This window comes from Blennius ocellaris (genome assembly GCF_963422515.1).
Source record: "Blennius ocellaris genome assembly, chromosome: 18".
Taxonomy (NCBI): domain Eukaryota; kingdom Metazoa; phylum Chordata; class Actinopteri; order Blenniiformes; family Blenniidae; genus Blennius; species Blennius ocellaris.
In genome coordinates this window covers 24192899-24209878 of record NC_137667.1, presented here as the reverse complement: position 1 = coordinate 24209878, position 16980 = coordinate 24192899, and the positions used below count along the sequence as shown (strand labels likewise).

General features: G+C 42.4%; 2 protein-coding genes across 2 annotated transcripts; one reads left to right on the top strand and one right to left on the bottom strand.

Moving 5' to 3' along the window:
* Window positions 1-514: 514 nt before the first annotated feature.
* pex3 (peroxisomal biogenesis factor 3) lies at window positions 515-11174 on the bottom strand. Its single transcript, XM_080513559.1, has 12 exons — window positions 10985-11174; window positions 9789-9920; window positions 9556-9637; window positions 9388-9431; window positions 8990-9111; window positions 8219-8285; window positions 7520-7574; window positions 6641-6779; window positions 6489-6559; window positions 6295-6417; window positions 5959-6055; window positions 515-1996 (listed from the first exon to the last, which is right to left on the bottom strand). The coding sequence occupies exons 1-12, from the start codon at window positions 11055-11057 to the stop codon at window positions 1913-1915; spliced, it is 1089 nt and encodes a 362-aa protein (XP_080369685.1). The 5' UTR covers window positions 11058-11174; the 3' UTR covers window positions 515-1912.
* A 1777-nt stretch (window positions 11175-12951) lies between these two features.
* On the top strand, window positions 12952-16779 carry adat2 (adenosine deaminase tRNA specific 2). Its single transcript, XM_080513626.1, has 6 exons — window positions 12952-13150; window positions 14430-14534; window positions 14626-14776; window positions 14952-15058; window positions 16321-16393; window positions 16480-16779. The coding sequence occupies exons 1-6, from the start codon at window positions 13055-13057 to the stop codon at window positions 16506-16508; spliced, it is 561 nt and encodes a 186-aa protein (XP_080369752.1). The 5' UTR covers window positions 12952-13054; the 3' UTR covers window positions 16509-16779.
* The last annotated feature ends 201 nt before the right edge of the window (window positions 16780-16980 follow it).

The window sequence follows — 16980 nt, the reverse complement described above, 5'->3', positions numbered from 1 at the left end:
GCCTCCTACCGGAGGGACATGCCCAGAACACCTCCCTCGGGAGGCGTCCGGGGGGCATCCGAAATAGATGCCCGAGCCACCTCAGCTGGCTCCTCACGATGTGGAGGAGCAGCGGCTCTACTCCGAGCTCCTCCCTGGTGACTGAGCTCCTATTATAAACGTATTATAAATCTTTAATATGTAATAAATTAAGTATAATTCAGATGCATTATGAGCATTTGTGTAAATGAAATACATCTTCGGTATCAAATTAATTTGACACAAATTGGTTATTAATAGAATTCTGGGCCTCTTCCTTTGGCCACTAGGATCTGGGCCATTTATTTGCCTTTTATCCTCTATTCATAATAAACAATCAAGTTTCCCCTGTATGAATTAAACACAAAAACACTTTTCACAGAGAGAAAGCTTAATTTCATCTGTCGTCCGGATGGAGAAACACAAAATAAGAAAACAAGAAACACAGTGAAGACTGGATGTGAAAATCACCTTTTATGTTTATTACTTCTTTGATGAATTGCTACAAACACATTTCGGCTGCCATTAGCTGCAGCATTCAGTTTTTACATTCTGACGCGGGGCTGTGTACCGGAGCAGGATCGCATCGTGTTTCTGAAGAAACTGGCTGTAATCTGAAGGGTTGATGTGAACAGCCTCCGACAACAAAAACCCAAAGAGACGGACTCAATGAATCAGAGGTATTGAACGGCGTTCCTCCAGAGATGTCTCCCTGAATCTAATGATGGAGTCGTTAAAGGCTGGATGTGGAGCCCCTCAGTGCCATCAGGTGGAACAGAGAACTACACTGTGCAGGACGATAGCCAACGAGTCTGGAAACTACATTCAAGCCCATTCCTCACCAAAGCCTCTCCTGTCATTAAGTTTAAGTCGTTTACCAGCAAAGGAAACTGAAAAAGCATGAGGTGCGACAAGGAGAGAGGAAAGTCCCCATGCCTACAAACAAATCTGATTTTTTAAAGTTGTCACCAACGAGCTGATGTTTTTCTTCACTATATTTGAGTCGATCTGCTTCTCTTGTAATAAATTCATGGGTTTCCAGGTTCTGTGAAAGAGCCAGGGATGTCCAGTGAGAAACGCCTGGACGGACCTCACCTCAGTGTTGGAACAGTCTGAACTGGACTGTTCATGACGCTGCTGCTATTCCACAGCAGCTTGAGGTGGACAAGCTAAACTAAGATTTCACTGCGCAGACCAGGAAGTGCCAAGAAAAATAGAAGCATTGGACTTGGCTAGGAAGTCATAGATGCAGGAGGAAGAGCACCACCTTCAGGGCTTTGGAGAAAGTGCAGGACTTAAAAATGAGTTTTGACACATTTTCCTCACGCCACCCTTTCTGTGTTTTCATTGAGAAAAACAAGAAATTAACAACCGGGCTCCATGAATGCAAGTTTGATTTAGCAAAGAATAGTGACTGCAAATTAGATTTTCCAACAGTTTCTTCATACTGTAGGAGAAGTAATAATGACAACAAATGTCCTTTCACCTACTGTGGAATAGCTCCCGTTTAGTTAGAAAACAAACAAACAAAATCCCCCACTTCCCTCAGTCAGCGTGGAAACAAACAAAATTCACAGTCGAAGTGGAAAAACACCAACTAATCCAAAACAAAAAGAAGAAAAGAAATGCAAAGAAAGGGAGAGTGTGTAAAATGTGTTTGAGTGTGGAGCAGCCTTCATTGAACCAGGCTGATTAAAGATGTGAGGTCCAACGCAGTCCGTCTCTCCTCCGTTCACTTGGATAATGGCTGCAGAGCGGGACGAGCTAACTCGTTGTGTCTGGGACATTCTCCCCGTCCATCTGGTCCAACTGCTGGGGGACGCCGAGTGTCTCGGTGAGCGAGGGACTCACAGTGCAGTTTGATTAGTTCTGCTTTCACACGTCGTCCAGGGGATTATTTCTGCAGCTCCTGCGGCATGCTGAAGGACTCATACACGTTGGCTGCAAACTCCTTCACCTGGTCGTTCATCAGCAGATCCTGAAGGCAGGCGGAGGGAAAACAAGGGCGTGAGACAGACTTGAGGAGCTGTATTGGTAGCACTGACGTCTGCAACCTTCATGACTAAAACACGTTTGTGATTTTCCCCCAAACCTAATTTAACTGTGAGCACAAAACACCTCCAATCTTTAAAATGAGCTTCTAAAGTTTCACACCTATGCCTTTTAACATAATAGCAATCTCAGAGACATGGATAAAGGTACAGAATTCAATATAAATGGTTATGAAATCTTTTATACAAATAGACAAAAAAGGATGGGTTGCTTTATATACTGACAAAAACATGGACTGGAGAGTGGTAGGAAATATGTCATTAGCTGTCAAAGATGTTTTTGCATGCATTACTGTGGAGATTGTACTGCAAAAATGGAAAAATATTATTGTAAGCTGTGTGTACAGGGCACCGGGATCCAATATGAACGTATTTAAAGACTGGATGGAAAGTCTATTTACTGATAATATTCAAAAGGATGCTATAATATGTGGAGACTATAATGTAGATTTGATAAAGCCAAAAAACATGCATTTACTGAAGAATTTGTTGATACAATGTTCAGTATGAATATGTATGCCCTAATCACAAAACCGACTAGAATAACAACCCATAGTGCCACACTAATAGACAACATATTTACCAATATCCTGGACAACAACATAATTATTGGCCTGTTACTAAATTATACTTGTGATGATTTGCCAGTCTTCATGGTGTATGAGGCCACTTTTAGTTACAAGAGGTATCAAATACGATACGTATCAATAACGGAATTTATGTATAATGAGTGTGATGTGAACTTAGCTTACAACTCCTTCTTGGAAACATTCATTATGCTTTATGACAAGAATTGCTCGACTATAAAGGAATAAAGAGGAATGTGGAATGTACTGAATACTGTCATTGGACATGTTTCTAATAGCTCATGTTATCCTGAGTACTTTGTGGAAAATAATTCAATTATAAGGGACAGGGAAGGCATTGCTGTGGGGTTTAACAATTGTTTTGTTAACATTGGACCTGAACTGGCAAAGAAAATTCCCATAATCAATGAACCAATGAAAAACTTGATAGAAGTCAATTCTAATTCAATGTTTCTCACTCCTGTTACTGAGGTGGAGGTGTTGGCTGTAGTAAGAAAATGTAAGAACAAGACATCACGTGACATTAATAACATTGATATGAAAACTGTTAGGAGTGTAGCAGAAGAAATCAGTAAACCAATTCCATATATCTGCCAGCTCTCTCTCCAGAGTGGCCAATTTCTCTCCAAAATGAAAAGAGCTCAAATCATTCAATTACACAAAGCGGGTGATAAACACCTTTTTACCAATTACCACCCTGTATCTCTCCTGACACAGTTCTACAAATTATTAGAGAAAATATTTGATACACGACATTGAAAATTTATTGAAAAACATCATTTATTATCTGATAGCCAATATCGATTTTGACAAAATAGGTCAACATCTCTTGCTTTAGTCGATTTGATAGAGGAAATTTCAGATGGTATAGAACCAAAAAATTGCATTAGGACTTTTATTGATCTACAAGAAGCTTTCGACACCATAGATCACAATATATTAATGAATAAATTGGAGACCTATGGCAATAGAGGTATACCTAAGCAATGGTTCCACAGCTACTTGGCTGAGAGACCCCAGTTTGGACAAATTGAGCAATATAAATCAGAGCATAGAATTATAAAATGTGGTGTTCCTCAGGGGTCGATACTGGGGCCTACGTCTGTTCATCATGTAATAATGACATTGTTAAAATATCTAAATTCAGGAAATTTGTACTTTTTGCGGATGACACAAATATTATCTGTTCAGGAAACAACTTGGAGCAACTTTTGGAACAAATAACTGAGGAAACGAGTAAACTAAAAAACTGGTTCAATGAAAATAAGTTATTGAACTTAAAGACAAAATGTATGTTATTTGGAAACCGAAAAAATGACATTACCGTATTTTCTGCCCTATAAGACGCACCGGATTATAAGGCACACCTACATTTATTGACATAATTTACTACTTTGTTCATATATAAGGCACACCGCATTATAAGGCACATGCAATAGACCAGTGGTCATAACCTTTATAGCTCAAAGCCATTAGGTTACATTTTCCACTGATTCTAACACCCAGAGAGGTGCACACGCTTTATTTTGATAGTCCTACCTGCAGCCTATGCCAGGACGACACTACACACAAAACCTTCTTCACTGCTGGTTGACAACTTACAACTACCGCTAATAAACTAAACTACATGAACTAAGCAACAAAAACACAACACAACACAATTATTACCGACACCACAAACCAAATAGAACCCCCAATAATTGCATTTAAAACACCACAAACAGCTGCAATGAATTATGGGAGTTTCTATCGGCTGCACTGAGGAGCTCAGGATGTCCCATCATGCCTTGCAGCGACAAATTCATGTTTTGTGTTGTTGGAGGTTATTGTGGGTTGTTGTTGGGCTTGGTGTTGTGTTGATTGTGTTTATGTGTTTTTGTTCCCCAGTTTAGGGAGTAATTATTTCATCTAGTTTATTTTGGTTTGTTAGAATGTTGGTGTGCAACCATGAGTGATGAAGGTGTTGTGTGGAGTCTGGTCCGCACTGAAGATCCGGTTGCAAAGTTAGAGTTGTCAAAATAAAAGCTTCTGGTTGTTCAGCAGTCAATTAGCAGTTGCGAGTAGAACAATCTTCCATATATAAGACGCACCGGGTTATAAGGTGCACTGGCAGCTTTTGAGAAAATTTGAGGTATTTAGGTGCCTTATAGTGCGGAAAATACGGTACTCTACAATTATCCATTGATACCATAATAATTGAAAGAGTTCAACAAAATGTATTTTGAGGGGTTGTGATAAATGAGAAGATCTCTTGGAAACCTCATATTAGTTATTTGCGGAAAAAAGTTGCAAAATGTGTGGGAGTTATGAGGAGAGTGAGCCACGCTCTCAATCACAATGCCCTGATGAGACTGTACTATTCGTTTGTGATGTCATATTGAATTGTTACAAGTCAGATTTATTGCCTCTAATCACTCTATGAAAAAAGGCTATAAGAGTTGTTCATAAAGGAAAATATAATGATCACACTAACCCACTTTTTTTAAATCATCAGTTCTAAAATTATTTGATTTGGTGAACTATAAAACTGCTCAAATAATGTTCAGGGCATCAAAAAACTCTCTACCCTCAAATATCCAAAAATGATCCAACTTAAGGGAGAGAACCAATTCTGTACCAACCAAAAGTTAGAACTACTTTAAAATCTATGTGCAGCTCAGTGGAATGGTTCGACCGAGGAGCTCAAAGTTTGCTCTGCCATTATCCAATTTAAACAAATGTTTGGAATAAGTTGGAAATATTTGGAAGAGAGACTGATGCCCTCAGCTGTGAGCATTAAGGGAGAGGCGTGTGGGGTCAGAGAGTTCGGACTGGTCGTCGTCTTGTTGTGATGATTCTGTGTTGTTAATGTATATTGTGATGTGTTTCGTACGGGATTGGGATTGTATAAGTGTCTGCTTCATCCATCCCCTTTTCAAACCAGGTACTTGTTTACGTTATGTTATGTAAGCTGTGTTGTGTGCAGGTTTGACATTTTTGTTTTTACTTTGCTTTATACATAGTTTTGGTATCTGAACATAAACTGGATCTTATGTTGCATTCATGAAGTTTCATTTACGATTTGAGACGCTGAACTTTTCATTACATTTTCAGTTGTTTTACCTGATTTGACAAGTTTCAACCTTTTTTCCTGCATTTTTTTGAAAATGTTTACATTTTAGCAGTTTTAACCATTGCGGCTCATTTTTAAGCAGTTTTGTGTGGTTTTTTTTCTTCCCTCCAGCAAATTCACCTTCAGTCTTCAAGTGCACATTTTACTTGTAACTTCTGAAACTATCACTCTCTCAAACATTTGTGTTTACCTGAACAAAGTGGCTGGGAATCTCACTGCAGATGGTGTTGATCTGCCCGTTAACGATAGGGATGATCTTCGCCAGTGGCAGGCTCACTACAGACAGACTACACACACACACACACACACACACACACACACACACACACACACACACACACACACACACACACACACACACACACACACACACACACACACACACACACACACACACACACACACACACACACACACACACACACACACAGCCTCCGATTAACTGCAGTTACATATCTGAGCAATTAGAATAGTAATAAATAAACAGGGCTTCATTTATTTCAAGGCTCGTGGGCCTACAGCTCACCTGTCGGGAGCGTAGCTGGGGGCGGAGTCCCCGGGAGGCGGGTGAAAGAACTCGGCCAGGTTGTCAAGGAGACGAGAGAAACCTCGGTTCAGGCAGGCGTTCAACACAGTGGAGAAGTCCGGACTGAAGTTGTGAAAATAGCCACGCGTCAACAAAGCCAGATAGAAGAAACTCCCGATGTGCACTCTGCTCACCTCTCCAGCATGTCTCGGGTCTCGTTTAACAGCCGCACAGTGACCATGTCGTTCTCAGTCAATCCGCACGCCTGCGCAGAGAAGAGTTGCTCAGTCGTTCTGGACACTTCCTCCACCACGTGAATACCGTGTGTGTGTGGGTGGACTGCGACCTGCTCAGCCAGTGCGTCCTCGTCGTCTGCCAGCATGTACCAGCAGAGCGGGCGCTCGGAGCCGGACTCCACCTCGGCCCGGATCCAGCTGAGCTGCTGCTCCAGCTCCAGCAGGGACAGACTGTGCTTCAGAGACATGCTGCAGGACAACAGTCACAGTTGAACTCTTCACCTTCCATCTCTATGTGTGAGTCTTTAAGAGGCAGCGTGCAGAGATACTCTCTGACGCACCTGTTTAAGAAAAACAGACTAAAAACTCCACTTCTCTTCAGCTGGATATTGAGCACGTCACTAGTCCTGAACCATTGGGAGCACGTAAACAAAAACTTTAGCTTATTTATATCATTCATTGTAAAAAGAAGAAAAAAACCCAAACAATTCAATTCAACAGAACCAAAGTTTGCAAATTCTTCAATAAAAGGTAGTGGAAGGAAGAATAACTTCTATACTCTCCCCCTTCATCTCAATGAATCCTTCATTAAACAAAATGACTCTAAATTAGGGGTGTGCAATATGAGTTTGTGAAGGATAAGAACTTGACGATCCGACAACACAGAGATCGTAAAGTCGTCTGTCAAAAACATTGTATATGTTGCAGTTCTATGCTGACGCACAGGCATATCAGATGTTTGACGTACACCTTCAAGAGAAAACCCAAGATAAAGAGGTCAACGGCAGCTCGGTTGTGTGAGCATGAAGGAAGTCTGAGAACGGTGTGCTCTGACTTTTGTTACTGATTGGGTCGAACCGCTTTCCGCAAAAAACTGAAAGATTTGGTGAAAAACAACATGAGGGACACCAGTCAGCAGAACACACAACAATTAATATTACACGCTCCAGTCATAACGGCAATATTCCAACATGAAATTGTAAACTGACCTTCCCAGTGAGTTCTGCACGGCCTTCTTCACTACCGTCATCAACTCTGTCAGACCTGGAGGAGACGAACACAAATGAATCCTGGATTCATGGATCTGTGGGGATAATCAGCTGGAATCATCTAATCATTCACACTAAACTGTTTCTTGACAGTGAGCCGATAAGAAAACGGTGGGTTTACAAAAGGAAACATGAAGTGGTTCGTTTCATGTACTTTCGGGCTGTAGAATAAAAGCTGCAACGTGACACGTGACTGTAGTTACTGCCAATTAATTGAACTGAATTGCATTTATTGTCATTGTAACAGGTACAACAAAATTACATACAAAGTTTGGGGGAAAGAAGGACAACAAGAGGTGAGGAGAGGAGGACAAAAAGACAGATTTTAATTAGATTAAAAACTACAAATCTAGAAAAATCTGATTTGTTTTGACAGCCGAGTTGTCTGAAACATACATCTTTTTCCTTCCTTTTGTAAAACTAAAAAGATAACCTCTCTAATGTACTCCCACTGAAATTCACAGTAAAAAGCAATGAAATTCAACCGTGAAACAGTGTACACAGTCCGTAAAGCAACGGCTTAAACGGCAGAAATAGAGTCGCCACTGATCCACATGTTTTAAAGATTGACTAAACATACAAGAGTGAATTAGTATCAGCAGAGATCCTGGCCGGTGTGCTATTGTGGTGATGATTTACCGTCTCCCAGGAGATGTTGGATACTGGACAGGTACTGCTGCTGAACATCTGGAGGAGCCAGAGGAGTCTGAGAAGAGACGCACAAAGCACCAATCAGCTTCAGGTCAACCGGCTGCATCTCAGAGTGGAGACGTCCTCACCGGCAGGGTGGCAAAACAAAGTTTTCAAATGGGAAACTTTCCGTGGGGATTTACTAAAATTAACAGGAATAAACCAGGAATTTACTCAATTAATAGAGAAATTTAATTTAGTTGGGGAAAATGGATTTTTGCACAAACTGGCCTTAAACAACCAGATTTCATGTGGAGCTGAATATTTGCACCATTGCTCCATCGCATGCACGCAGCTTAAGGTTCAAGGTTACTTTATTGTACCCGTGGGTAGATTTGTGATTGCATTTGGAACATCATAAACAAAAAACAAATAGTGAACCAGACAGGCGAGTGACCAAGACAAATAAGACGAGTGCTCAATGTCCCACCAACAAGTAAATAAGATCAAAATAGATCAAAATAAACCACAATAAAAGCCCGAGAGAGATAAAATTGGTCTCTGACATAAAAGGAGAAGAATATACAATACTTACAAATATCACATAAATGTCGAATGTAATCGTTTCTGCATCGCGATTCTCCATTGATGCAGCGAAAAAACATTGTCGATTCTAACGAATATTTCCAAACTTCTCCGGCTTAACTCCCCATGGAGATTGACTGTAAACTTTGCAGGAGTTTACTCGAGAGCTTTCCAACCTTTTGCAGCCCGACTCACCGTTGCAGTCTTCCCCACAGAGTTATCCAGGTACAGGTATCCTCCGATGATGTTGAGCTGGATCCTCAGCAGCACCACCAGCATGCAGGTGCTGTAGACCGCCACAATGCTGCGAGTGAAACCTGAACAACAACAACCAGGGTTTGGATTGACGTTCAGGGCCTGAAGCCGAAAAACAACTACAATCAAACGTAAACGTCAAACATTTCAGAAAGGATGTATTTTCACTTGAAAAATTGTCATGAGAATGAGGCTTCAGTAAAATCAAAGTGCTTGATCATAAAATGCAACATATCTTGGAAAACAAAAGTGACAGAAGGTCCAACTCAATGCACGTTGCTCGACAATTTTACAGTCGGAAATTAAAATAGATCAGAGTTATAATGAAAACTACTCACTGATTATCTTTAAATCTTCCCATATGTCCAGTTTGTTGGTTGGTCTGAAAGAAGGAAAGAAGCACAGTTTATTTCACAAATAAAATACACAGAAGCAGACAATTGGTTTGAGGCTGACAGAAACAACAACATGTGATCGTTACGTTTTAACTTCATTTTTAATCTCACTTGGTCTTGAGGAGCGTGGTGAGACTTTCAGAGTTGAGCTGAGTGACAATGGCTTCTCTCAGAGGAGGCAGCATGGACAGCACTGTTATACACACACACACACACACACACACACACACACACACACACACACACACACACACACACACACACACACACACACACACACACTTAGAATATGTCACTTTCACGGCTGATTATGGGAGGGACAGAGAAGTGGTTCAAAGACTCACCGGTCATGTTGCAGGTCCTCTGGTTGCTCTCGAAGTGGAACTGCCGTCTGGCCTGAGCGATGTACTCCGTGGCTTCTCTTTCCTGAAGCTCCCGCAGCTTCTTCTGGGCATATTTACCCAGGAAATACACTCCTGAGACAAAAGGGACGCACAACCGTTACTGGGCACATCAAGCTGCAGTAGATTGGCTCACATCACCGAGGCCAAACACACAGTCTCCAGGTCTCTTAATGACATTAACAAATTAACATACGCATAATCAACACTTACTGTAGACGTGACTGTATATCCTTGAGACGCTGTTTGAAATTATACAAATAAACACTGACATTAGACCCAGTTTACGCAATGTTTCAAGTGAAAGCGCTTTCGTTTCGTTTCAGAAAAGTTTTGCATTTATGCAGCAACTGTAGTAATGCTGAAAACGATGATGAGGTTTTCTAAACGTAGAATGGGAGGCAGAGCTTTCAGCTATTCGGCTCCTCTCATGTGGAACCAGCTCCCTTTCAGATAAGGAAACTGTCACAGTGTCTACTTTTAAAGGTTAGGCAGAAGACTTTTCTGTTTAAGAAAGTTAGAACTGCTTCAGGACACCCTGGACTATTTTGTAGTGAAGCTGCTGTAGGTTTACATTGAGCCTTCTTTTCTCCCTCTCCCAAGTGTCACTATTACATGGCCGAACATTTCCCCATCTCTTTCAACATGTGTGCAGCTGTGGATGTATCCCTGTCTGCTTGTTGCTCTTTGAAGGTTTCTTCCCGGGAATCTTTCCTTTCTACTGTCTGCGCTCGGTGCTGATTAAAACAGCTGAGCAGGTTAACAATAACCAGCATTCATAATGAATGCTTGGGAATATTTAGAAATTATTAACTATAATCGTGAATTTTATTCATTTGTATTATGTTGGATTAAGTAAATCTTGTTTTTTTAAATCCTGAACATACTATGATATTATTCACTTTGGGTTCTGCTATTAAGACTAAACAGCATTAAGATCAATGTAAGTCAACATATGCTCCTAACTTTACATCAAAACAATGCCATTCAATGATATAATGTTCAGTAATGAAGTGACATGTGACATTGAAGCCACGATGCTTACAGTTCTTGTGCACTCTCTAAATCTTATTAAAAACAAAAACAATTGAGTAAAATGAATAAACCGTTTGAGACAGGAGCTAAAGCTAACAGCCTACCTCCAACCACAGCTCCGGTCACAATAAACTTCTTTTTATGGCGTTTCAAAAAGTTCCACACAGACGAAAACATCTTCAGTCGGGCAGTGAGTCGAGCCAAACCCCCGGAAACACTTTGCACCCCGCGCGGATTATTTTAAAGACATTGTATGTGAAGAAGTTTGACGGAGTTAGCAAGTCTGAGCGAGCATTACCCCTTACGGAAACAGCCGAGAAGACTCGAAGCTTTCCGAACGAGAGTAACTTCCGGCGAGGGATTTTCAAAATAAACAAAAAAGACGAACCCTTGTAAAACACTTAACATGTGCCTGTAACATCACAGCTCCACTGAAAAAAAAAGATCCCGCTTTATCCATCCATCCATTTTCTGCTGCTTATCCGAGGCAGCAGTCCGAGCAGAGTTGCCCAGACGTCCCTCACCCCAGACACTTCCTCCAGCTCCTCCGATGGCACCCCAAGGCGTTCCCAGGCCAGCCGAGAGACATAGTCCCTCCAGAGTGTCCTGGGTCTGCCCCGTGGCCTCCTACTGGAGGGACATGCCTGGAACACCTCTCTGGGGGCATCTGTGTGGAGGAGCAGTGGCTCTACTCTGAGCTCCTCCCTGGTGACTGAGCTCCTCACCATATCTCTAAGGGTGACTGAGCTCCTCACCCTATCTCAGAGTACACCCAGCCACCCTACGGAGGAAGCTCATTTCAGCCGCTTGTATCCGGGATCTCGTTCTTTCAGTTCATGACCATAGGTGAGGGTAGGAATGAAGATCGACTGGTAAATCGAGAGCTTGGTGTTTTGGCTCAGCTCCTTCTTCACCACGACGGACCGATACAACGTCTGTATAACTGTAGATGCTGCACCGATCCGCCTGTCGATCTCACGCTCCATCTTCCCCCCACTCGTGAACAAGACCATGAGATACTTGAACTCCTCCACCTGTGACAAGGGTACTCCACCGACCTGGAGGGGGCAAGCCACCCTTTTCGGGTCAAGAACCATGGTCTCGGATTTAGAGGTGCTGATCCTCATCTCACCTGCTTCATCTCGGCTGTGAACCGTGTCAGTGCACGCTGGAGATCCAGGTTTGAGGGAGCCAACAGAACCACATCATCTGCAAATAGCAGGGATGAGATCCTGTGGTCCCCAAACTGGACCCCCTCCAGCCCCTGGCTGTCCCTGGAGATTCTGTCCATGTATGTGATGAACAGAATCAGTGATGAAGGACGGCCTTGCTGGAGGCCAACGTGCACTGGGTACAGGTACGACTTACTGCCGGCAACGCGAACCAGACTCCTGCTCTGGGCATACAAGGACCGAACAGCCCATAACAAAGGGCCCCGGACTCCGTACTCCCGGAGCACCCCCCACAGGACATCTCGAGGGAAGCTGTTGAACGCCTTCTCCAGATCCACAACACACACATGGACTGCTTGGGCGAACCCTCAAGCACCTGGTGGAGGGTATAGAGCTGGTCCAGTGTTCCACCATCAGGAGAACCTGGTGGAGGGTATAGAGCTGGTCCAGTGTTCCACCATCAGGAGAACCTGGTGGAGGGTATAGAGCTGGTCCAGTGTTCCACAACCAGGACGAAAACCTCATTGTTCCTCTTGGATCCGATGTTCGACTAACGGCCGGACCCTCCTCTCCAGTACCCTGGAATAGACTTTCCCGGGGAGGCTGAGGAGTGTGATCCCTCTGTAGTTGGAACACACCCTCTGATCCCCCATCTTGAAGAGAGGGACCACCCCCCCGGTCTGCCAGTCCAGAGGTACTGTCCCCGCCCGCCACTCCCCCTTGATGATCCCGCTTTAATGAATCAATAATGCGACAGGAAATCGACGCGTCTAAACAATACTTTTAATCTGAAAGCATCCACCTGCTTTCTTGTTTGTAGACGATGACGCACCGGAACTTAAACGTGCCTGTAAAGTGGTGCGTCCAATATTTTCTTCCCTCTCAGAACGCATGTGCGACACGTCGGTGACCCTTTTCTCTCTCCAACATTTTTTATTTCAAGAAAACGAATATGCAACAAAAATAGAGATAATGCAGACGTTAGAGAGACTCTGAGTTGAAATGGGGGCAGATGGAGAAAGACAGGATGATTCCAGAGAAAGTTGGAGTCCGAGTGATGAGGACATTGAGAGGTGGATGGATTCTGCTTTCCAAATGGTGAGACGTGAAGCCAAATTAAATCCGAATGAAATCAATTCATTTTAGACAAAATCTTTCACGGGTGCTAATATGTTGGTGATCATACGTGCTTCTTCAATAACTCCAGTTTTAGTCATTAAATATAATTATGGTCCGAACATTATATTCAAAAGTCTTCGCCTAAAAGAAGGGTACTTTTGAGGGCCTTTACATACACAATTTTCTGTGAAACTTTGCAGTCGCCGGGTCCGGCGAAAAATGTGATCATTTTGGGGAGTTGCATTTGTGACTCGTGAAATAGCTCAGGACACATTCGGCCGTGCATTGGGGTGCAAGGACCCGTTCAACGCTTCTTGCAGCTTTAGTTAAATGTATTCTTATATATTAGGGGGGGGGGGGGGGAGAAGAATAGAACGACAAAATAACTGGGTCCCAAAAAGCCTGGTCAATTGAAAATTATATTTAAAAAATCTAATCTAAAATTAATAAATAAGTTTAAAAAAACAATCTGGCCTTCTTTGTATAGCTCAGTTCAGCAATTCAAAGTGCTTCATATGAACAAACCTGTACAGTTCGCAGTGAAAAGGGTTAAAAGAAAAAAGAAAAGAAAATAAATGCGACCACATTTAGGTTGTATTGCTTAAGACCAGTAACATGATTCTGCATAAAAAGAGTATTTCAGGTTCAGTGACACACCAATCTGCAGACAAAGCTCAGTGGAATTGATATTGTGCTGGTTGTACTTTGTAATAATGTGTGATAAGTGAAAACATTAGTTTATTTTAAAAACTGTTCATTGCACTTGTGGTTCATTTAATTAAAATCTTTTACATCCCAGCTGTCAACTCTCCTCTGGTGTCCCCCAGGGCTCTGTCCTCAGTCCCATTCTCTTCATTATCTATCTCCTCCTCCTCGGCAGTATTTGCAATGCAAATCTAATATTAGGGGTGACCGTGGCTCAGGTGGTAGAGTGGTCGTCTTTCGGAGTGAGAGGTCTGAGGTTCGATCCCAGTCTACACCGGTCTATGTGTCGAAGTGTCCTTGGGCAAGACACTGAACCCTAAATTGCTCCCAGTGGTCGACTAGCACCTTGCATGGCAGCTCTGTCCCATTGGTGTGTGAATGTGAGTGTGAATGGGTGAGTGAGCTGATATGTAAAGTGCTTTGGGACTGCACTCAGTGTGGTTAGAAGGCGCTATATAAATCTAGACCATTTACCATTAGATTTCACTGCTTTGCGGATGACACTCGGCTTTATGGTTCCACCGTGCTGCTTGTTGTGGATTTGTTGCTGCAGGCGAGAGATGCTCTGGAGAACGGAGAAGTGCCTGTCGGCTGTCTGATCGTCTACCGGGACCAAGTTGTGGGGAAAGGAAGGAATGAAGTCAACGAGACGAAAAATGTACCCCAAAAATATGTAAAAACACAATGGCATGTATCTATATATATATTCCTTTTGAAAAAAAAAAAGATATTTGTTTCTGTATTTCCAGGCGACTCGACATGCGGAGATGGTCTCCTTGGACCAGCTCCTGGACTGGTGTCGCCGTGGTGACTTGGACGTGAGGAGCGTGTGTGACCGGACGGCGCTGTACGTCACTGTGGAGCCATGCATTATGTGTGCCGCGGCTCTGCGCCTCCTCAGTATCCTCCATCTCCCCTCTCCGCTCCTCCTGAGGCTGGACTGGAGATTGTTGCACACGCTACGTTTGGCCTTTTGTTTGACGACTCTCCTCCCTCCAAAGCCTCCAGATTTGGCCCCTTGTTTCTTCAATCTTCCCTCTCTCCTCCTTGTTGTTGGTTCTATATCAGCTGTCAGACATCCCCCTGGTTGTGTACGGCTGCAGGAACGAGCGGTTTGGAGGCTGCGGCTCAGTTCTGGACGTCTCGTCAGCCGATCTGCCTCAAACTGGGATTACCTTCAAGGTGTCAGTTGTCGCCCTGAGTGTTTTTGTGTTTCTGGTCATCATGGGAGAAATTATCGTGTTATAAATAACACAACGGGGTTGGGGGTTGGGGGGGCGACTCAGTCCCCATTAAAGGGACAGGACCACCCCATAAAATATTAGTAAAATTCTGTTTTTTCCTATACATTTCCTTTTTGTTGTTTGTTTGTTTTCAGTCTTGTCATGACCATGTGTAAAATTAAGTCTATTTTAATTTATTTTTGTTTGTGCATGAGGGTGAATCTTCACTCTTTCACTTAATAAAGTTGCCGTCCTGCATGCAAGTTGTCCTCACCATTGAAGTGTGGGGGCGCTAGACTAAACCGTCACTTAAAATCAGTCAGCCGCTCAATGTCAAACAGAGAAACCTGGTTAATGTGTGGATTTCCTAATTCTAAAAATAATGTGTGGGATTCTGAGGAGCAGCACCAAGAGCTGATCCAGTATCTGTGGTGCTTCTGTCTGAAGGTAAAGTCTATAAACTGTAGTATTAATATTCAAAACTGTGTAGTATACGATGGTACTGAGGACTGGATCTCTGCTGGTCTGGATCTTTTTATTCTAATTCTGATGGTCATGCGTGTTTGGTGTCAATTATTGGTTTGTTGATGCGTGTTAACATATTTCAGAGGTTATTGTGTGCATGTTAATGTGGATTTGATTCCTGGTGAAGTCACACTTTTTTTTAAATTGACGTTCATATGATGTCTAAACAAGACTTCCATGTGATGTCCAGGAAATTCATACAAAAAACTTGAATGTGTTCGATTATGGCCTTGAAATCACAATTGTACACCAGTTTTGGCTCAGTGGGGTATAAGTAGGCTTGGAATTGATGTATAAAATGTAGAAAATTGTAAAAAAAATTCAAAGAAAACATTGATTTATTTTTTTTAAAAACAAAAATGTCTTAATAGTCGCGACAACGCAACACTGAGACCTGAGTTGAGACATTGGTGATGCGGCCATGAAGGATAGCAAACTAGCATTACCCTCACAACCATGCTGTCAGGGGGAGTTTGTAAAAACACCCAGAATGCAACAGCTGCAGGAGAGGTTTTCTGGCCATTCCACTGTATTTTTCGCCAGAAGATTTCAATGAAATTGACTGTAGACCAAGCTGCTGTTCACTGGAAGAAGATTGAAGCAATAATTCTGACCAGACTGTCGCATAAAAAGTCAGAAATGTAGCATTAGCATGTATCTTCAGTTGGTGTGATGAGTATTGCTTTGTGTGTTCAGTGTGTTTCAGGTCACCGAGCACAAGAAGCTGTGGAGATGCTGAAGGCTTTCTACAAACAGGAAAATCCAAATGGTGATCACAAACAAACAATAATTTTCTGCGTCCTACCACTTCATTACCTTCTTCACTTCACTTGTCTCTTTGTTTTTATGTTTCAGCCCCGAAACCCAAAAGCAGGAAGGTCTGACTGCCTAGACTGTGCCTGACACACTTGTATTATTATTTGATGTAATAAAGCACATTTTGTATCGTGTTACTGGTGTTTGTTCCGGGAACAACCTGCAACCCAGCAGGAAGAAAGGAGGCTCTTTAATTTACCATCTGTTTACTGTTGGACTGCCAACCGCACCCCCACTGCCCAACATCGGCCAGCAGGGGGAGCCAAAGACCAGATTCAGGTGCAGCTGACTGCAATTACAATAGTTTGTTTAAATATCTATCTATCTATATAAGCCAGAGTCCAGTTGTAACAAAAGATTGTGATTGTTTAAACATTTAAAAAAATATTTTCTGCGTGTTTTTCTTTTTGTTGCTATATTTTCTATTTTAGTAGTTTTTGAGATTTCGATTTAAACAATTCGCCACTTTTTGTACTTTAAATCATTTCTGAATAAAATAACATTTCAAAGACACGAGCTTTGAGCTTAGATTTCTTTGCA